This window comes from Polypterus senegalus, chromosome 8 (genome assembly GCF_016835505.1).
Source record: "Polypterus senegalus isolate Bchr_013 chromosome 8, ASM1683550v1, whole genome shotgun sequence".
Classification (NCBI taxonomy): Eukaryota; Metazoa; Chordata; class Cladistia; order Polypteriformes; family Polypteridae; genus Polypterus; species Polypterus senegalus.
In genome coordinates this window covers 116,015,706-116,038,944 of record NC_053161.1, presented here as the reverse complement: position 1 = coordinate 116,038,944, position 23,239 = coordinate 116,015,706, and the positions used below count along the sequence as shown (strand labels likewise).

At 37.6% G+C, this 23,239-nt stretch overlaps 1 protein-coding gene and 1 long non-coding RNA gene across 2 annotated transcripts in view; one reads left to right on the top strand and one right to left on the bottom strand.

Annotated features, from left to right (window-relative positions):
* pkp2 (plakophilin 2) overlaps positions 1–1,045 on the bottom strand; it is a 70,893-nt gene extending 69,848 nt beyond the window's left edge. Inside the window, exon 1 of the mRNA XM_039761664.1 lies at positions 704–1,045. Within this exon, the coding sequence (XP_039617598.1) occupies positions 704–911 (208 nt within the window). The 5' untranslated portion in view covers positions 912–1,045. The remainder of the gene's footprint in view (positions 1–703) is intronic.
* LOC120534239 lies at positions 77–13,166 on the top strand. Its single transcript, XR_005634710.1, has 4 exons — positions 77–143; positions 9,764–9,849; positions 11,273–11,323; positions 12,857–13,166. It is a non-coding gene; the product is annotated as an uncharacterized LOC120534239 (long non-coding RNA).
* The last annotated feature ends 10,073 nt before the right edge of the window (positions 13,167–23,239 follow it).

Sequence of the window (23,239 nt, the reverse complement as noted above, 5' to 3'; positions counted from 1 at the left end):
TGAGAAACATTATGGAATAAGGTCTGCTTCAAAAGTGTAATTGAGCACAGGTCTGACTGATAAATAGAAGTAAACAGTCAGGGGGTTCTTTCCCACATGGTTTCATGGAACGGGAGTACAGATACAGTACTAGAGTACATCAGGTAAACTAATTTGTACGGTCTATTAATTAAACCGTTCTGCAGTTTGATGAATTCGTGTTTATTAGGACGCCGCAGAGTGGCGTCGTGTTGCCTGTTGGTCTGACATTCAAGTGTGCATTTCAATGTACTTTATACGCGCAAGAATATTAGCTTTACTACTGTATTTCTTGTGAGACAAAGTAAAATTTTAATTGGTGAAATCGAATTCGCAGTTACACTATACACGTTCCTGTTGCTATTCCTCGTGAAGGATAAACAGACGCTAACTGCTTCTTGTAATTTGTGCCAAGGTTCATCTGAAGGCTTATAAATGGCTTTGTTGTAATAGTTGAAGAACAAAAGAAAAAACATCCGCGTACTCGACTAAAAAGAAGAGTGCGCGCATCTCTCTCGACTGACCGCACGTCACACCCATCAGAGTCATAACTGCCATAAGAAAATATAAAACGGCTACTTACTAAATAGTAGAATACTATTCTTAAAAAACAAATAGACACCTTACAGTATAAACATTAGTGCTGTCTACCAGCCAAGAGTGCATAAGAACGAAGAGCGCTTACCGTTTGAGTGTGCCTTCTTGCTTCTCCTGGATATGGTTAGCTGAACCTGTTGCAGAACACGACTGTTCGGATCGCCGGTATGCCTGGTAAAAGTTTTTATTTGCGGCTCGGCAGGTAATGCCAAGCTGCTGTCGTCCAATACATGCATTGAATCCGCCTTTAGCACGGTCTTAATAAAACCGTCCGAAATGGGTTCGGTTGTTGCCATTTTCGGCCACAATTTAAAATCCCTTTCGCCTGGGTAGCTTACGAAGTTCAAAATGTTGCTCTTTGCCAACAGTCCAGCTGCAACTTCCAGAAAGAGATCACGCCCCCGCTTGCCCGTAGTCCACCTATTAAAGACTTACTTAGTCCTGCTGCCAGGCTTGCCTTGGGCGGGGCGGGGCGGGGCGGAGCGTGCATGGGCGTGGTTTCAACAGGTTTAATCTCACCTGAACGCTTGAACGACTCGAGTGACAGAAATAAAAGAGGAAGTCAAGGTTAGGAGGCTCTGATCGCCCTGGGTTACGGAAGTGTATAAAGTTACACCTTCGAGGCTTTGTAGGTTTTTAATTTCGTTCTTTTTAAACTACTTTCACCATAATTAAAGATAAGTCGTAACAACCCCAATTATAAACGCAGCTTTACTTACTTAAAACACAGAAAAGCTTGTCAATGGTGAGAAACATAATCGGTACACCACAGTAGGACAGCATTTACTGTATATCCCATCTGATTTCCTGCGCATATCTGTCCAAGGAGGACTTTAGTTTGCTTTTCTAAGCAGCCCCATAATCAAAGGCTCATTTGTCTGTTTTTGCTGTATGGCTTATAAAAGTCTCTTAATCCAACAGTAGTTTACTTGTATAAATTGAAAATTAATTTTACATCAATTGTTTAAAATCATAGTAGGTAAACATGTCCGTGGATAATGAAAAAGGCATACAACATGTGAAATGTGTTAAAAATCATTAATCTCACACCTTTGTTAATTTAGAAGTCATATATCCATTACATGTCACCCCAGGTATCATTTTGAACATCTGAAGTCAATTTCACCTTGGCTACCTCACATAAAGGCAAATATGGATCTTTCTGTCTGTTATCTTCGTGTTTAGATTCAAAGAAGAAATTTATAATAATCTTATGTGAGGCATAACTCTTTCCCATCATTCAATCTGAACTAGATGTGGCATATTTTTGTATAGATAAATACTTTTTCCGTGGTTTAGTTGTCCCATTATTGACCTTAAGTTTTTTTTTTTTTTGTCAATTAAAATGTTAAACCAGTACAGCTATCAGTCATGGAGGCAGTTTGACATTTAAGTGCTGATTACTGGGTGGGGAAATGGACCATAAAAGGTAATTGTATTTAATGTAACAACTGTACTGCAATGTAATTGCATCACATCTCATGCCAAATGTTGTATTTTATTAAATATAAAGTTGCAATAGGAGGTATGTTTCACTTGCATTAACACATTCGAAATTTCAAAGTTACAAAAAATATATACATATGACATAAATGAAATTTAAACAACAGAAAACATTGCAACATTATGGCAAAATAAGTAGATTCTTATTTTTTAACATGCTAAATTGCACGCCAGGTCTAACATTCCAAAGTCTTCAGGGTCTTAATTAACTGATTTGAATGTCGGAGTGTTTTCTATTTATTTGCTTCATCATTTGTGTTTTTTTAAATATTTTGTCACAGAGGTGAGCATGACATGTGATGAACATGTTTCACTGCTGTTTTGACAAGCCACATGCATGTGCACACTACCATTTCACCCTCTCATTTGCCAACAGGATCGGATCTTAGGCATTTGAAAGAAAAAAATATTCCATCCATCCATCCATCCATTATCCAACCCGCTATATCCTAACTACTGGGTCATGGGGGTCTGCTGGAGCCAATCCCAGCCAACACAGGGTGCAAGGCAGGAAATAAACCCCAGGCAGGGCGCCAGCCCACCACAGATATTGAATACAAAATATGCAAATTGAAATAACATCTCTCAAGGAAAATGTGAATTGCAAACTAATCTTTAATTGAAACTGTATAGAATGCTTCTCTGTTTTATGGATTGGTGACATACAACAGAGAGAGTTGCTTAGGGCATGTCAGGTTATACTGTAGAATTCATTGATCCATTTTTTAAACCTGATTATCCAGTACAGGGTCTTAAGGCAGCTGGAACGTATTCCAGGAAGCAATAGGTGCATGCGGGAGCGACCCCGGACAAGTCGCTAGTCATCCACATGGTTAAAACACACACTGACCAATTAAAATCATCAATACACTTAATCTGCATCTCTTTGGACTGTGGGTAGAAACCAGACCTAACCCACACAGACAGTGCTAATCAAAGCCCATATGGAGTTATTAGCATGGGCTTCTCCCCTTCAGTGTCTGGAGTGTATGCCCCTTAACTTCAATGAGCAGCACCCTCGAGTGATGCTGTGATGCCACCTGTGCCACCTAGTGGATTGGATTGATCACCTCTGCACAAAGATACATATAGAAACTAATCGTAGTGAGCACTGGGTGGGACCCCCAGAATGTGTAGGCAGCAGCAGTAGCCCTGGATCACCGTGCACCCTAATTCCTTGATTTTTCACATATTTACTTTGGCTGAAGTCTTAAAAAAATAAAACATAATCCATCCATCCATTAATTATCCAACGTGCTATACCCTAACTACAGGGTCACGTGGGTCCGCTGGAGCCAATCCCAGCCAGCACAGGGCGCAAGGCGGAAACAAACACCGGGCAGGGCGCCAGCCCACCGCAGGGCACACACACACACACACACACACACCAAGCACACACTAGGTACAATTTAGAATCGCCAATGCACCTAACTTGCATGTCTTTGGACTGTGGGAAGAAACCGGAGCACCCGGAGGAAACCCACGCAGACATGGGGATAACATGCAAACTCCACACAGGGAGTACCTCTGAAGCGAACCCAGGTCTCCTTACTGTGAGGCAGCAGCGTTAACATAATTTATAATAATAATAATAATGATAAATACTCTTTATTCAACACTTATTTTAATAACATAATGCATTAGCTTGGGGACTTGCAAGTCTTGCATCCATTATTATACCTGCTTAATCAGTATGCTGCTGCTGGAGTACAGTATGTGAATTTCCCCTTGGGATTAATAAAGTATCTATCTATCTATCTATCTATCTATCTATCTATCTATCTATCTATCTATCTATCTATCTATCTATCTATCTATCTATCTAATCCACTTAAGGGTCATTGTGTATTTTTAATTTAGAGGCTTGTCTGGTGTTCAATCAACTAATGTTGGAGAAATGCACTTCATTGGCTACTTTTCCTTTAAACTTGCTTGTAGAGTAGTTAATAGGTTAGCACCTATATATGTGGAGTCACTTGTGAGTTCCTATATTCCTTCTGGACCATTCAGGTCTGCTGATGAACGACATCTGGTGATGCCACCTTTGCGTGGCATGAAATGTCAATCCAAACTCTTTTTTTACGTAATGTCTAGCTGAGAGAAAGAGCTCCCCACCACCATGTCAAGTTCTGATTTCCTCGGGGTTTTTAAGAATGCCTGTCTAACTGATACTAGTTGTTAGATTTTTGGAATGTAGGAACTGTAGCTTGTATTTGTTTTGAACTCTTCACTAGATAGATAGAGATGGAGAGTCATGTGTGCTTTGTAAACGCTAGAGTCTATTGAGAGTTGTTGGTTTGTTCTGTGGTGTGAGATTTAAAATAAAAAAAAGACATTTTGCTCTTAAAAACTTGGGTTTTGGTTGCCTGCTAAGGAACCGTGTGGGAATTTTTAAAGCTTTTTTTCCCTTTAGAAGGGTTTTTTTTGCTTTTTTTTCGCCCGCACAAGAGCAAAAGTAGCTGGGTATTTGGAAGTGCGCTTGGAAAAGTTATTTGTACTTGTTCTTTCTTGTTATCTGTATTTGAATTAGCATCGAGGCGGCAGGGTAGAAAGCAGTAGTAACTGATATCGGCATTTGTAAATAAATAACCGCGTTGTCGTAACAGCGATTCCTTAGTTTAAAGGAAAAGAAAAAAAGGCCGCGGCTGACTTCAAAGCAGTAAAAGGTGGAAACTCAGTAGTGCGCAGGTAAGCGGCCTGCGTTAAGACACCGATCAGGCACAAGGAGCAGTAGGAGCAAATAAGGTAGTAAAGTTTTATTTATTTGTTTATTTTAGATTAAACAGTCCTTAGCGGTCCAGAGGCAGAACAGTTAAGTGGGCGACAGCGTATTGGTTCATTAATACGGGGGAATACAAACAGTGCAGTGAAGAGCTTATAAGTAAGAGGAGCGCAAAGTTAGAGAGAGAGAGAGAAAAGTAAAGTTAACCTCATAGAAAGGCAAAAGCAGGCAGCTGAGAGGGAGAACAGTACAGGAGCTTAAGGGGAAAAGGTGTAAAATATCTGTAGCAGATCTTAGTGTTACCATTTAAGTTAAGGAGCAGCTGAAAGAAGAAGAAATTTAATTTTAAGAAAAAAAAATATAGTTAAGGCAGCTTAGTAATCCCAAATCAAATTTTAATAATGAGGCCAGTGCAATGCAAGTCCTGTTGGATGTTGGACTTTTTAGATGATGGTTTGGAAGAGCCAGTTGTCTATGAGGGCTACATCTGCAAGAGATGCCAGCTGATCCAGCACCTCGAGCTCAGGGTAGCTGAACTGGAGGAGGAGTTGGCTGACCTGCGTTGTAATAGAGAATTGGCGGACTTGGCCCAGGTGTCCTTTAGAGATAGTGTGCACCCCTAAGGTGGTGCGGGAGGAGATTCCAGACCAGACAGGTAGGAATAGGTGGGTCACGGTCACAAGGCGTAAGGTAAAGGGTGCACACTGTCCGGGATCAACCCCAGAATTAGAAGTGTCTAACCTTATCATGTCCTGGCGGAGCTGGACGGTGACTCTGATAATTCTGAGGTGGTAGGCAGGGTTGAGGAGCCCCAACGGGCTACCTCAAAACCAGTTCCCAAAAGAGAGAGGTAGTGATAGTTGGGGACTCAATCATTAGGGGATTGAAGCAGGTGTGCTCCAGAGAGAGAGAGTCTCACGTGTGTTGCCTTCCGGGAGCACAGGTGGGAGACCTCCTGGAAGGGTGGATAGGCTCTTGGCCAGAGCGGGGGTGGATCCAGTTGTCATTGTCCACGTTGGAACAAATGACATACATAAGGGTAGTCTGTCAGTTCTGCGATCCAAATTCAAAGAGTTAGGTACCAAGCTGAGGAGCAGAACTGACAAGGTAGTCTTCTCCGAAGTTCTGCCTGTGCCACGCGCCAGTCCAGGTAAGATTGAGGAGATTAGAAGGCTTAACGCGTGGCTCAAATCTTGGTGCAGGGTAGAAGGGTATAGGTTTATGGGGCATTGGGACTCCTTTTGGAACAGATGGGACCTGTTCCACCGTGACGGGTTACATCTGAACCGGAGGGGCACCAATGTATTGGGGAGGCGTATGTGTAGGCTAGTCGAGGATTGTTTAAACTAGGGAATGGGGGCAGGGAGTTTAGGACAGGCCAGATTTAGATCTATACATGGAAGAACAAACAATGGTGTAGAAATAAAAATGCATAGTAATGTAAATTTTAAGCAAACACGTAAAGATAGAAGGATTAACACATTAAAAATAGCTTGCCTTAATGCTAGAAGTATCAAAAATAAGGTAAGTGAGTTGGAGTTGTATGTAGCAGAGCACAATTATGATATTATAGCAATAACGGAAACCTGGCTAAATAACAAAGATGGGGATGAGTGTAACATAGAGGGATACACATTTTTTAGGAAGGATAGACAGAACAGAAAAGGAGGTGGGGTTGCTGTTTATGCCAAACAGGAATTAAATGTAAGTCATCTTCAGTTGGATGATGAGCCCCATCTTAGTGAGGACATGTGGCTTCGCCTGGAAAATATTAGGGAAAAAGGTCTCATTTTAGGAGTGTGTTATAGACCACCCAATTCAGACAGTAATTTCAACACACATCTTTTAGTAATATCAAAAGGCAAGTTTACAGGGGATATTATAGTCATGGGGGACTTTAATTATCCAAATATTAACTGGGATAACCTTACAGATGGAGGAGCACAAGAGCAGGAGTTTTTAGAAGTAATCAGCAACTGTTTTTTAACACAGCATGTTAAAGCACCAACAAGGGGTGAAGCCTATCTGGATTTAGTATTCTGTAATAATCAGGATAGAATTGAGGGTGTAGAGGTGATTGAACCACTAGGGTCAAGTGACCATAATGTAATACAATTCTCAGTATTTTGTAAGAGTACAGATGCAAAGACTAAAATTGTTAAGTTGAACTTTAGTAGGGCTAATTTTGAGCAGATGTGACAAAGTCTAAGTAGGATAGACTGGGATAAGCTTTTAAATGTGGAGACAGTCGAGGAGCAGTGGAACAGGTTTAAAATGTTTTACATGTAATGCAGGACAGATACATACCTAAATTTGGAAGTAATAGGAAACTAAAAAACTCCACGATGGATTAATAAAGATTTAAAAAAGAAGTTGCAAAGGAAAAAACTGCTGTATAAGGCATATAAGACTAATGACTGCAAAGAGAACCGTAGCGCGTATGAGAACATGAGGGCAACCATTAAGAAGGATATCAGAGGCTAAAAGACAGTTGGAGAGGAATATAGCAGATAAGGCGAAAGAAGACCCCAAGAGATTCTTTCAGTATTTTAGTAGTAAAAGAACAGTTAAGGAGGAGGTCAAGTTCATCAGGAATAGTAAAGGGGAATTAAAAGATACAGACAATGAAATAGCAGATGCCCTAAACTTACATTTTTCTGAGGTGTTTACAAGTGAGCAAGTGGATAACCTGCCAGAGGTAAACACAACTACTAAGGAGGTACTGAGGGATTTGGAAATTGTAGAGGGAGAAGTGCTGCTCAGATTAAATAAGATGAAATCAAACAAATCACCAGGCCCAGATAATATTTATCCTCGTGTTCTTAAGGAGGCTAGTGAGTACATATATAAACCCTTGACACATATTTTTAGGAAGTCACTGTGCACTGGAGAGATTCCAAAGGACTGGAAAATGGCAAATATCATCCCATTATATAAAAAGGGTGACAGGGCAGATCCAAGCAACTATAGGCCAGTAAGCTTAACAAGCATCACAGGAAAATTAATGGAAGGAATTATTAAGGATAAGATTGAGCAACACATGACAAGGACAGGAGTTATTCTGAACAGTCAGCATGGGTTCAGAAGAGGAGGTCGTGTTTTACTAACATGTTGGAATTCTATGAGGAGGCAACAAAAGGATACGATCAAAGTGGAGCTTATGATATTATTTATCTGGACTTTCAGAAAGCATTTGATAAGGTGCCACATGAGAGGTTGGGCATCAAGTTAAAAGAAGTGGGAATTCAGGGTGATGTTTTTAGATGGGTGCAGAATTGGCTCAGACACAGGAAGCAGAGGGTGATGGTGCGAGGAACCTCATCAGAACTGGCGATGTTAAGAGTGGTGTTCCACAGGGGTCAGTGCTAGGGCCGCTGCTATTTTTAATATATATAAATGATTTAGATAGGAATATAAGTAACAAGCTGGTTAAGTTTGCAGATGATACCAAGATAGGTGGATTAGCAGATAATTTGGAATCCGTTATATCATTACAGAAGGACTTGGATAGCATACAGGCTTGGGCAGATTTGTGGCAGATGAAATTTAATGTCAGTAAATGTAAAGTATTACACATAGGAAGTAAAAATATTAGGTTTGAATACACAATGGGCGGTCGGAAAATCGAGAGTACACCTTATGAGAAGGATTTAGGAGTCATAGTGGACTCCAAGCTATCAACTTCCAAACAGTGTTCAGAAGCCATTAAGAAGGCTAACAGAATGTTAGGTTATATAGCACGATCTGTGGAGTACAAGTCCAAGGAGGTTATGCTCAACCTTTATAATGCACTGGTGAGGCCTCATCTTGAGTACTGTGTGCAGTTTTGGTCTCCAGGCTACAAAAAGGACATAGCAGCACTAGAAAAGGTCCAGAGAAGAGCGACTAGGCTGATTCCAGGGCTACAGGGGTTGAATTATGAGGAAAGATTAAAAGAGCTGAGCCTTTGCAATTTAAGCAAAAGAACATTAAGAGGTTACATGATTGAAGTGTTTAAAATTATGAAGGGAATTAGTACAGTGGATCGAGACTTGTATTTTAAAATGAGTTCATCAGGAACACAGGGACACAGTTGGAAACTTGTTAAGGGTAAATTTTGCACAAACATTAGGAAGTTTTTCTTTACACAAAGAACGATAGACACTTGGAATAAGCTACCAAGTAGTGTGGTAGACAGTAAGACGTTAGGGACTTTCAAAACTCGACTTGATGTTTTCTTGGAGGAAACAAGTGGATAGGACTGGCGAGCTTTGTTGGGCTGAATGGCCTGTTCTCGTCTAGAGTGTTCTAATGTTCTAATGTTCACTTGTGGTGATTGATTTTGTAACCTTGCCCTGTGACATCTGTTCCTAAAGAGTCCTTCAAACTGATGTTTACTCGATTATGTTGCCCTTCTGTTTAAGTCGCTTTAGTTAAAAGCATCTGCTTGTTATGTTTCTGCTCGTGTATTTTCTCTGTTTTCTGTTCGAGTTCCTTTTTTATATCTTTGTTGTATAAATTCAAGCATTTTTACATATGCTTATTATGTTAATTTATGTTTTATTGGTAATATTTCCTCAATATGCACTTTAATTTCTATGTGTGGTGTCACACGCGTGTGCTTGGGGAGCAACCTAAAGGCTTAAGTGAGTGTAATTTGCTGCTGAGACACGAGAGGTACTGTCTAATAATGCTGTCTTCTCCTCTCCCCTCTGCGGAAAGGAGGATTGACCACTCTCCCACTCTAATCTCACTTCTGGGATCAGACCACCTAGACCCACCTCTTCCTCCCAGAAGAGGAAATGACGCCATCTTGAACAGAATAACTGGGATATTCATTGTGCTTTACCATGTGTTCTATTTTGAGCATTTTAATTACTTCAGTATGGGGCTTGCCTTTGGGTGCTCCAGACCCTTTATCTTGAACCTTTTGTCTTGTTACAGAGGTCATCCTGATATCATCTCTTAAGCACCAGTCTCAGCCTTTATCTTTAGAGTTCATCATTGAAGTTTTTTTTGAGTGCATTACAGTGAGTATTAGATTTTCTGGTATTTTGATTTTTTAGCTTCTGTCTTTGGTTTTTGATATTTGGATTGTGTATTGGAACTTGTTCAACTCTCTTTTGCCTCTTTTTTGCTATTTTTGTTCTTTTTAAGATCCTGCTCTGTGACTTGTTCTCTCTAGCCCAAAGGTTGTACAGTTTCTTTCCTTAGAAGAGCATTTTTGTTTATTTTATACATTTTTGAACTTTATAGAGTTTTTTTTTAAACTTTGAACTTATACTTTTTTTAAACATATTTTGGGACTACTATATCAACCTGTGAAGTTGGGAGGTGAAACTGCTTAGGGTAAGGTCAATTCTAGGCTGGCAGGGAAGGTCTGTCTTGGCTCATGGAGCCTTTAGGAGGTCTCACACCCTTCTCTAGAGAACAGAACAGAATGGACCACTCATAAAAAAAATAAAAATGGTTTACTTAGGAGTTGCTCAGTGTAAGCTAAGTCAAAGAATTGAAAGATCATTGGGCAAGGTAGATACAATTGATGTCATGCAGCTTTGAATGGTATTCTGCCTCCTAATATTATTTGAAGTGCTTACAAGAGGTAGTGAGCAAACTTTCAGAAGTATCCTCCTTTATTGCCCGTATCACTAACTTTAAGAAAGATAGTAATTTTTAAAATAGATTTGTGGACCATATAGAGTTTGTTTCTAACTTTAAAGGCAGTTCCTTATTTTGGGGCTGGTAGGCCAGATCCTCCCTGTGGAATAGGGAGGTCAAACTACTTGAGGTGATGCCAATTTTGGGCAGGCAGGGAAGGCCTGGCCTGGATTGTGGAGACTTTAGGAGGCCTTACACTATCTTGGCAAAAGAAGAGCACTCAAATCAGAACATTGTGAAGCAAATACATCTACTGTAAATGTAGATTTTAAACATGTACACTTGTAAGCGGTCTCATTTTCAGAATGACGCCAAGGAGGCCAAAGTATCAAGGAAAAGAGGAATTTCTTAAGCAGGTAAAATGGGAAAGCGTAACAAAGGGTTCAAAACGGTACAAGGGAAGAGGGGACAACACAACAAAAGAACTGGGCCTTCCAAAAGAAGTTCAGGTCATTCATGTTCAAGTGTTTTTTTCTGGTCAACATATGTATATCCTAGTGCTGTACCTTTTGCTCTCCTGTTCCTCCTTTACTCTCTGTCCCTTCTTTAAGCAAGGTGAATTTGCCATCATCTCAAACCCAAGCTCAGCTGGCCTCTAGTATGGAGGATGCTTTATATTCCTTCCAAGGTTCACTGGAATCACTTGCAGTGTTAGGACAGTCATTCATCGTCTCCTGTGACAAAAGACTAGAACTCTCAAAAGGCTAGAACTTTCTTTGGATGTTTTAGATGTTCCTATATCCTAATGCCTTCTGTTAGCCTTAAAGAATCTGGATTCCTTGTCTGTCTTTGCAGCTGCCTGCATTGTTTGAAAAGAAGCTTGGCCCCTTACACAGATGTAAAACAGTAAGTACTCCTTATAAAAACTGTTAAATTTCATTACACCTGGCCTGAGAAGGGGCCTGAATTGCCTTGAAAGCTTGCATATAGTAATCTGTTTTAGTTAGACAATAAAAGGTGTAATTTTGCTTGATTTCTCACTACTTTGACAAAAAGATATTTGATCATCATTTCAGTAATAATGAAATAGAAATAAAATAAAGGTTACCTAATTAAAAAAATAACATTGAAAAAAAAAATTTTATATTTATTGTACTTTTTCCATTGAAATCAATAGAAATGCAGTTTTGCTTGTGCCCAAAAAGTTAATAGACTCCTACCATCAAAAGCCTGATAGGAGTCCGATCCATTGTCTATCCAGTGGGGTGGCTTGTTCAGTTGCCCACCACAGTAACCCAAAACAGTTGTTCAGCTGTTATGCTGTTTCTCACCGCCTGTCTCTCCTTATCCTGTCTGTGGAACCTAGGCCTATCTTGTACTTAACGGTAATGTATACAGCCTACTAGTTTTTGAATCTGCTCTTAGTTAACCTTGGACCATGAGACATCTTTAAAAACCTATTCCCAGGTCACTATCAGCCAAGCACTGTAAATGAAGCCTGTGGTTGGGGCCATTTTTGTCCCTGCACTCCCAAGACCTATAATATCCTTAATGTACTACATATCTAAGGTAATCTCCATGAAGCTTACTTTTTTAGAAGGAGGGCACAGTTCATTTTTTTTTCTTTTTAGATAGATTGATATACTGTACACACACATTATGGTCTGAACACAACAGAATGGATGAAAAAGGAAGAAAATTAAAAAGAAACAAGACTTCTTCCAGTTACAGTTACAGTGAGATATTATGTAGGTATATTGTTGTTGGTACAATGGAGCCCCGTTAGCTTTTCTATACACACTTCTGCTGAATAATTTATTGGCTAAAAGTCCTCAGTGTTAGTGTGCCAGGCAGAGGATGTGCAGCATTGTTCATAATGGCACTCAGTTTAGTTGTAGTTCTGTCATTTGCTACTACCTGCAGGGGGTCCAGAGTGTGCCTTATAACTGAGCTTGCCCTTTTAATTAGCTTGTTGATTCAGTTGGCCTCTTGAAGTGATGCTATCAGCCCAGCATATTACAGTGTTAAAAATGACACTGGCCATCACAGTGTTGTAGAAGACTGAGGGATGTCATCCACATTAAAAAAACAAAGTCTCCAAAGAAAAAAAGACCCTGCTGTGCCTTTTCGTATATAGTTCCTCTGTGTTACGACACCAGTCTAATCCGTCATTGATGTGAACCCCAAAGTACATGTAGGATTGGACCACCTCAGTGTCCACTCCAGGAAAAGTAACCATACACAGAAGCCGTTTGGTGTTGCAACAGTCAACAACCAGTTCCTTGGTTTTACTGATGTTAAGTTACATGAGATGACTTTAAATCCACTGTAATTCATGGGCATTCTGGCCCTTGCTAGAGGACATTGGCTACCATGTTTTTACCTAAACACCCAGTATTCTCATTCCTGTTCTCACTGGTTTTTCTCTTTTCTCCACAGAGAGGGTTAGCTACCTGCTGGATTGTATGCCTTCTAACATCCTGAAGGAGCATTGCATGTTTTCATGAATGCGTGATGTGTCTCTCTATTAACAGTACCGCTTATAACTCATTTTGGTTACCTGGGACACATACATTGTGGGATGACTTCTGTGCTACCACCTGTCTTGCTGCAAAGTTGCTTTGTGTCTGGCCTTAATATTGATTGTGTGAAGTTTCAGTCCTGTACCATTCTAGTGCCATCCATGTCCAGCTCACTTGAGCATCAGCATCACTGATTTCTAGTGTCCTTCATCCTTTCTTCTGCGCCTATTATGTATTAAAATTATTGTTATCTAATTTGTTTATAACAAATTCGTTTTATTTCCAATAAATGTATTCTATGTTGTGCTCCTGAAGCATAATGTGTTTTAAGGCATCACTTGGAACACTTAAAAATATAATGAAATTAATATTTCATTGTTTGTTTTTGATAATATATATTTTATAATCATATGTAGTACATGTGGTAGTACACTTTATTAATATTTATATTTATATTAATCAATTATACTTTTTAATTAAATGTAAACAAAACCTGTGGTATTAAAATAGACACTAGGATAGTCTCTTAATGCAGAAATACACTGCATTGAAATAAACGTTCAAGGCTAACCTTGTGAAACAGAGACATCTTGTGGTCATTCCCAAGAACCCCTTTTTTGTGTTACCACTCAGTTTTAACGTCTCTTCGTAGATGTGTATTTTTTTAAATAAACTTTAACAGGGTTTGTACAGTATATACCTAATTTTAATTGGCATTATTTAATGGTATTTGGTTAGTACTTATATATTTTTTATCATCATAGGTTTAAAAAACTAATTTTGGTTAACATTGTAATTCAACAGATAATTAATGATGCTGACCTAATGGAAGCAACCTCTAAAAAAACTTCAGGAATATATATTGTTAATAGCAATCTTATTCTCCAGGCAACACACACAGATATAAAACAAATAAAATGTGTTGATATTTTAAAAACTGTCATGAATTGTGCACTAAATGTATAAAGCATAATTTAGACATGATTATGAGTGCTGTGTACAGTTTTTCTAATCGCGGTACAAAAAGTATATGGTAGTTATTGAAACTGTACAGGGATGAGCAACCTAGAGCATACTTCAAAGATGTTTTAAGAAGTCTGATCCCGCACTATTCTTATATTTAAATAGTGCATCACATGCAATACTTGATGACACATAGGAGAGTCAAGGGGAAGTGCATTTCAAACAGAAATCATGAAACACTTCTTCACATAAGAGATTCTGAGATCTGGATCAAACTCTCCAGCCATTTAGAAGTTGAAACCAAAAGCTTATCTTAATGAAATACTGGGACACTTTAGCTGACAGATGATCAAAAAAGGCAGATGAATTAAATTGTTTCATTATATTTGTCAAACATTTAATATTCTTTTCTAACACAATATTGCCACTTTAGGAAAAGTGAAAATGAATTTAACCCATTTAGCAATACAATCTACACATTACATTGAAAAGTGCAATGCCAATATACTCTATTTGGTAACTGCTAAGTAAACTCCAAACAGTATTTTTCAGAATGTATTTGTCTAAGCAAATGTTTTTAATTAATATAAATAAAAGTCTTGAAATCACTTTTAGCATTTATTAAGAAGCATTCTTTTGCAGAGTTTAGAAATAGTTGAATAAGTTTTGTAAATGATAACATAAAACAGTGAGAATTTTCTTAATAAAGTATTTACTGTACTTTATTGAACAGACTTAATAGTCTTGGAATGCCTTTAATTTAGAATTTTGTTAGTAAAATGGATTCTTTTGTAGACTTAAGAAAAAAAGTAGGAATGAATGTGGTTAATGATTAAAAGAAACATTAAATAATTTGTTGTTGTTGGATCCCATGTGTAATACAGTATCTACAGTAACTGTTACACTCAGTGCCCAAGTTGAAACTGATATGTGGTTACATGATATCCATATACCTTGTCCAATAAATATTTTTTGACACTTTGTCTATATTGATTTTGCACAGTACAGTTAAACCTTTTCTTCTCTCTGACTTTTCTGGCCTGTCTGTGTACAGCTTGTTTATCTCAAAGTTATGCACTATCACTCCTCTGCTAAATAGTCTATTGAAGTCAGATTTTTCCATTAGGATATTGACCTAATTAGCATCTCTACCTGTTATTTCGAACCTATATGATAATCCTAGCAAACTAGATTCTGTTCCACTTATGTAAATTTGAAACAAAAACACAAAGAGAATCAGTAGTGAAAAAGCAATACTGTACAATGTGCATAAATAAAAAAGGGTATATGTAAAAATAATTGTATGAGACTATGTAAATACAACAATCTGCCGTCAATCATAAGGCCAAGAGAAACACTGCATTTTGTCATTCTTGTATTGAAAATATTTTGCTCATTTGGCTTTGTTGCTTACATATTTTCTCTTCACAATGCAGATGAATGCCTTGCATGGACAGAGGCTACCACAGAAAAAGAATATAACTGCAAGTCGTCCTCACAAAGTAAGAGGTTAAGGATTAGTGTTTATTGACATGTCAAGAAAGAGAGTGTCTGCACAAGGCAGTATTTATAGTGACTTCAGGATTAATTTCTCTAGATGCGTAAAAGCAGAAGAATCGGGCAAGGTAGACGAGGGATGATTTATTGCAAATCTGAGTGGCAGTAGCAAGGAAGAATGGTTTAAATTTATGCCCCACTGCTAGCAATTGAGGTGGATGGCCCACCTCGTTGGGGGATGGGGGGGTGTTGCCATTCCTGTTAAATGTAACCAGGGGCTCAAGACTGCATGAAAACTGGGACCAGAAGGTGTATTTCTTAAGGGACAGCCACAGGTGTTCCAGAAAACATTCCTAATCCTGGAAGCATTTAAAAGTCTTAGTCTGGAAGTTATCACTGGCAGATATGGTAAACATCCTCCTTTCTGTATTTTACGGCAATTTTATATTCAGGAGGTGAGACAAGTCAAGCTTTACTGATGAAAGTAAGTAATCCTAGAACATTGAAGAAAAAAGACATGAGAATTGAACCCAGCCATTGTAGCTAACAGGCAGGAAAACTGAACTGATTAATGAAGTCCAGAAGATGTATAACACTGACTGGCAGCACCCCTCTGGTGTAGCTCCCATTTGGACTCCTTAAGGACACCATTCATGTTGTAGTTCTGGAGGGTAGCACTGGGGGTCCTTGGGGCCCACTAGTGGGTGCTGTTGGGAGGAGACTGGAGACTCCCTGCCAGATGGAGCCTGACCTGGAAAAATGTTCTGAATACAGTGCTGACACACCAGAAGTATTCCCAGGTCTGAGTTATAAGAAGCCCTCTCTGCTTTGGGAGAGGAGTAAGAAGAAGAATTGTGAAGAAGCCTATGTAAAATTATTTTATTTAATAAAAATAAGCCTTCTGAACTTCAAACTTTTGTCTATTAAATTTTCTGTGGTTTGTTGGTTTGAGTTGTCTCCTAGAGGTCACAACTGGCAAATTCATGTCATTCAGGTGTTAATGTTCAGTTCTTATTTATTAAAACTGTCCATGTTTTATCCATTTTGCTTTCATGTGTCTATATTTGCAACATTTATTTTGAATTAAATATTAAGATGAAATAGTAAATTGTATAAAGCTAGTGGATAATGGAATTGTTACTGTGAAAAAGAAAAGTAAAGCTAAATGCTATTTTTCTCTAATATCTCAGTGTTTTTTTTCCATTGTCTATTTTAAGGTGTTTTAGGAAAGGGTTGGGAAATTAGCCAAAGCTGTGATGAAAGAATTTATTTTTAGGGAGTTTGTACTCTGCAGAATACAATCACAAGTTACCTTATCAAAGCATTTTAGAAAACTATGATTAATAATATATGTGCTTCTCTAAACAAATTTGATCAGGTTTCTATTACTGTAATATCATATTTACTGTATATGCAGCTACATATAACGTATAACAGAGTGCAGGGGTTGTCCCATTTAATAAAGTCTAAACAAAAAGAAAACAATCATTAGGCATTATTGCCGAAATAGTTGGGCTTCCAATAACAATTATGAGGTTCATTTTTATGACCCGACATTTGCGCGATAGACAAAATAGTGCCGACAAAATTGCAAAAGTTTCATTAAATATATATTACTATTTTAAAGCATATATAGTAATGTTTATTTTAGAAGTCAATATTATGAGACGTGGCATGCCATCAGCACGGCACGCAGATAGTCCTTAAGATCACGCCCTGCATATGTAGGAAGAATTGCAGCAATGCGTCCTACTCTCTTGGCCTCTCTCGCGATTTTGTTGGCACGCATTTGTCGAAAACCAGTTAGCGGGTTTGTCGGTGCTCATTTGTCCGTCGCAATTTTGTCGGGGCGCATATGTCTATCTCGCTTTTGTCTGTGAACCTTCATTTTAGCCATGGATTAGAGTCTGTCTGCTAAGGAGCTCTGTCCACTTTTAGCACTTTTGCTAAAGTGACACCTTTTTCAGGGCAGCCAGGGTTCTTATGGTCGAGGAACTCAAAGTGGTGTAGCTAGGTGCCCTCACTGGGCAGTTTCTCGGTGCTGCACGGAGAGAAGGAGAAGAGACTGTTAGCGATAGCGACCCCTTTCGTCTTGGTGGGTTATTACATACCTTGACAGATCCCCTAAATAGATTCTCCAAAGTGTGACATATGCCTACCATTAACTGAAGTGGTTCTTAGTTTTTTAATAATTCTATGTCTGTCTGTGCCATATTGGCTAGTAGGTCAAGATTACTGTCCAGAAATTTGCACAACCTATTAAACCAGAGTCAAAAAATTTCTTCATTCTGTAATTTAAACCTTTGTAAACTTGTTCCTAATACATTATTACCCTTCCCAGTTCAAGTATTAAAACTTGCTTGTCACCTGTGTTTCCATCCAATGTAAGCAAGCGTCTGAAATGTTGCAGGTAAGAATAAGCTAAGACTGCAGTGCCAAATCTAAAGTGTACAGATCACAGGAGGAGAGGCACTATTATTTGTTTGGTTTGCTGTAATGTTTTATGTTGGTCACTGACAAACAATAGTAAATAGAAAAATGTCCTAATGTGAAAATGTCCAAGATTTGCCACTGTATATATGTATTTTTAAATATTTATGATGTTTGTATTTCTTCAGAATGTTTTATGTTTGTGCATTTCATTTTCTATCTTATGTTTTGTAATTACCGTATAATGCACTGGACTCATAATTGCCTTTAATGATTTGATTATGGATTTTAGAGGAAACACCATTCACCCAGATAGTAGAGACTGTTAAAAGTTGGAGGTACTGTATCTGTATCTTGGGACAATTTTACATAGTCAGAACTGATACTTAAATAAAACATAAAACAGTGCCTCTTTCTTTTTCTTTTCTTTTTTTTTTAGTTTGAATTCTAAAATTCTGTTGATTTTAGTGAATCGTGTATAGGAACTATTTTAACTTATTTTTTTTTTCTGTTTTGGAATTCTTAATGCTAACAATTCAAATTTGGATGAATTACAGTAGATTGTAAAATGGAGTAATAAAGTAACAACAACATAGGTTGAGGTTAATAGGTTAATAACAACATAGGTTGAGAATTTCAGTTGCTGGCATCAGTCAGAGATTAAAGATGCGGAGGATAAAAAGCCAATATATTCTTAAATACCGGTTCTTTAATGGCACCTTATGGTTCTTTACTGGATTGTATGGTTCCTTGTAGAGCCATTGTTTGACCAACTACCTTTTCGTTCTGAGAAGGGTTCTTTGCTTATGAAGCTGGGTATTTATGCTTTGAAAAACTTACTTATGTAGAAAAAAAAAAAAACCAGAAATCTTTAATGTATGGCAGGCTTCCTATCAAGACACTAACATACAGTATTAAGAAAATCTGAATTTAGCCCATGTTATTGTATACTGCAAGAGTCCTTTTAAAATTAGGACCCATTGGTATTTCTCAAATCTGTTACCATATGTTCATGGTTATTCACTGTATAGAGCTTGTTGAGGATTTTAATAAAGGTTCTTTCTAGAACCTTCATTTGGATAGGTCTTTTGGGGAAGAAACTTGTGGGTCCAATAGCTTTCATTCTTGACAATTATTGTTTTAGTCATAATGTTGAATATTATTATATATAATATCAAATGTATAGTGTTTTACAACATGTACAATATTCTATTTATCTGTGCAAAGCAATGATTTGGGGTCAAGTTTTTATCTGGTTTGTTTCTAATGTGCTATCTTTGCATAATCCCAACTAACAAACCAAATTTCCCCTTGGCACAATAAAAAAAATTGAATTTTATTTTTCAGTTTCATCCACCAGCAGGTATTTACTACATAGAACTTCTTTCTAAAAGAATTGTGCTGAAAGTAAATTTGTAATTTATTGGTTAATGCAAATAATATGCCAAAGTAGATATTTTCCTTAATGATGGCTTATGATTGTCCCCTTACTATCACAGCTTTTATAGAATGTGCACCTGGAATTCTACAATGTCTACAGTAAATCGAAAAGGGTTCAAGATTGTTTGATTTCTGTATGAGAACTGAGCATTATGGGATTACAGTCAAGAAAAATTATTTTTTCAGGTAATATACTATGAGCATGTTACAGACTTGAGTTTAATCATCACAAAAGCAAAAGTAAAATAACTTAAGTGATTTTAAGGGCAATGTCTGATAGAGACCTGCAAAGGTGTTAGAAAACCTAGATCTTCATTCTCAAAGCTACAGCAAAGTTTTATATATTTCTGACTCAGTAAAAAGATGAGCCAAGGTAAAAATGTTGCTGTGATATAACTTCACCCAGTGACCCCACCGGTCTACCCCCTGTTGACATAAATTCTGGCAACCCCTCATTTCTAGTACCCAGCATCCACCTTCCTGCCACATCAGTTCCTTTTCCAGCCACCCTGACTCCACCTCTTCTTCCTATCCATCATATTTATAGAGCAAACTCAACCTGCTAGTCAGTTCAGTTGCGTACTTCGCTTATGTAAAGATGTGTTTATTTTCTTTTGCTGATTTATCAGTATACAGGGTGGCCAACCCCAAACCTTTTTCTGTCTTTGCCTAATTTTTTACCATATGAAATATAATTAAAAATAATACTTTCAGAAAGCATTGCTGAAAGTCACATAGGATTTATAGAGAGACGGGATATTCATAAAAAATAGCATGTATTGCTAGAAACCATAACAACCAAAAACACATCAAAGACTTGAGTGTCTCCTAATAAGCACAAACAAATGCAATAATGCTAAAAAATATTTTAGAAAACATGAAAATAAGCAATCAAAAAAAGCACAAAATAATCACAGAAAGTAACAAAAAGTAGCATACAGAACCTATAACATCAGCAAAACAAGTGTTGAGTTTTCCTAAAGTTAGAATGTCACTTGGACAACGTGTATATTTTTCAAAAAAGTTGATGATTTGTGGGTCAAAGTCTCTTTTAGGGGGAAAAGGAAAGGCTTGACATTACAAAATGCAAGTGCAATATGCCACTATTATGCACATGTCTGATTGTGTCCTTTAACACTGTTATGTAAAGGCTATCTTGACAATATGGAAGATAAAATGTGACAGTAATGGTGATTAAATGGATAGGTTTGATAATTATAAAGGTTAAGATGATTTAAAGAGTTGTTATTTAGGTACACATACAAATATTTTGAATGCACCACAGGCATTCAACTTCACAAATTATTAGATATCCATAATGCATAAGATCTCATGACAACATAGAATACACACAGCAACCAGTTCTTCATACCCCAGCATTACTTAAAAATTGTAGATGTCCTTCCATGGTCAAAGTACTTAACTCAGAAGGCCTGGGTTCAGTTAATGTAGATAATTGGTAAAAATAATAACCAAGAAAGAATAAAATGGAGAGTAGTGGATGACATATGGAAAGAGGATAAAGCCAAAAATGCATTAGAAAAATCAATTAAAATTTCAAAAGTGCATTCCAAAAATAGAAATCCAAAGATGCTGTAAAAACCTGCCAGTGGCTCATGGATTGCACAATTGATGTGTGTCTCCTAAGAACCGTAGACAATAGTACAATACCAACAATGTTTATTCAATTTTTAATTTTTTTTTATAACAACAATCTAGACAAGAACAGGCCATTCAGCCCAACAAAGTACTCCAGTCCAATCCACATAATTCTTCTAAAATAACATCAAGTCTAGTTTTAAAAATCCCTAAAGTCCTACTGTCTACCACACCTACTTGGTACAGTAGATTATTCCAAATGTTTATGATTCTCTGTGTAAAGAAAAACTTCCTAATGTTTGTGCAAAATCTTTGTCCTCATGTTCTTTTAAAATTAGTCTCAATTCACTGTACTAATTCCTTCCATAATTTAGACACTTCAATCATATCTCCTCTTAATCTTCTTTTGTTTGAACTGAAAATAAGCAGCTCATTTAATCTTTACTCATAATTCAACTTCTTGTAGCCCTGGAATGAGCCTATTTGCTCTTCTCTGGACCTTCTCTAGCACTGCTCTGTTCTTTTTGTAGCCTGGAGACCAAAACTGCACACAGTACTCCAGATGAGGCCTCACCAGTGCATGATAAAGGTTGAGCAGAACCTCATTGGGTTTGTACTCTACACATCGTGCTATATAACCAAACATTCTGTTAGCCTTCTTAATGGCTTCTGAACACTGTTGTGAAGTTGATAGCATCAAGTCTGCTACAACTCCAAAATTCTTCTCATAAGGTATGCTTTCAGTTTTCAGACCTCCCATTGTGTATTCAACTCTAACATTTAACATTAAATTTAATCTGGCCCAAATCTGCCCAAGCCTGTATGCTGTCCAGGTCCCACTGTAATGATTCAATTGATTCCAGATTATCTGCCAATCCACCTATCTTGATATTATCTGCAAACTTTATCAGTTCATTGCTTATATTCCTATACAAATCATTTATATATACTGTATTAAAAATAACTGACCTCTTGGAACACTGCTCTTAACATCAGCCTATTCTGATAAGATGCTTTGCACCATAACCCTGTGCATGTGTCTGAGGCAATTTTGCATCTGTAAACAACACCCTAAACTCCCATTTCTTTTACTTTGATACCCAACCTCTCATGTGGCACCTTATCAAATGCTTTCTAAAAGTCAAGATAAATACTGTAATATCATATGCGCTCACATCACATGTTCTCTTCTGAACCCATGCTGACTGTTCAGTAAAACTCCAGTTTTTGCCATGTATTGCTCAATCTTTCCCTTAATGATACATTCCAACAATTTACCTGTGATGCACATTAAGCTTACTGGCCTATAGTTGCTTGGATCTGCTGGATAATATTTGCCATTTTCAACTTGTTCAGAATTTCCTACAGTGACTTCCTAAAAATATATGTCAATTGTTTTATATATGTACTCTCTGACCTCCTTAAGAACTTGAAGATAAATATTATCTGGTCCTAGTGATTTGTTTCATTTTAGCCCATTTAATCTAAGCAGTACTTCTCCCTTTACAATTTCCAAATTACTCAATACCTCTTTAGTAGTCTTTTACTGATGGGCATGTACAGACCACAGAAAATGCAAGTTTAGAGTATCTGCTATTTCACTATTTTTTAATTCCCTTTTAGGCCATCTTTCTTGACTGTTCTTTTACTGCTTAATTACTAAAAGAATGTCTTTGGCTCATTTTTCACCTTATCTGCTATAATTCTCTACTTTTTCACTAATTCCTGTTAAATTGCTGTTTATATATATATATATATATATATATATATATATATATATATATATATATAGTGGGAGGCAAATAAGGAAGCATAAAACCGAAGAAAAGTAGGGGTACCAACCAATTCATTCTGTTTACTGCCAATGTCCAGAAAATCAAGCAAAAATGAGCGCACAGCGGTACAACAGAAAACTGGCATAAAAGCTGCCTCTTGAGCCTCAGTGACTTCTCAAAATACTCAGCTATATCAAGTAGGTTTGGCTCTGTGAGCTCCTTCATGTGGGACGCAGTTCCTGCAACTGAGATACCATCTTCCGGGAGCCCTTGGATTTATATCTTCTTGCTCAGAATGGACGTGGCTTAATTGAGTGGTGGCATGACTGGGGTGTCCTTCTTGGGCAGCTTCTTGGAGCTAAGGTAGAGAAAAGAGATTATATGATTAGCATTGGCACCCCCTCTATTCCCAGGGGGTTATTGCATACCTTATCAGAGCTTGGCAGGTGATATTCAGGTGCCCATGTGTGACAATATTTTACATCAACATTTACATTCATTTACTTGGCAGATGATTTTATCCAAAGTGACTTACAAAAGAGGTAAACATAATCAAGTAACATTAGGCTAGGGCCTATTTGTTCAATTTTTTTTTT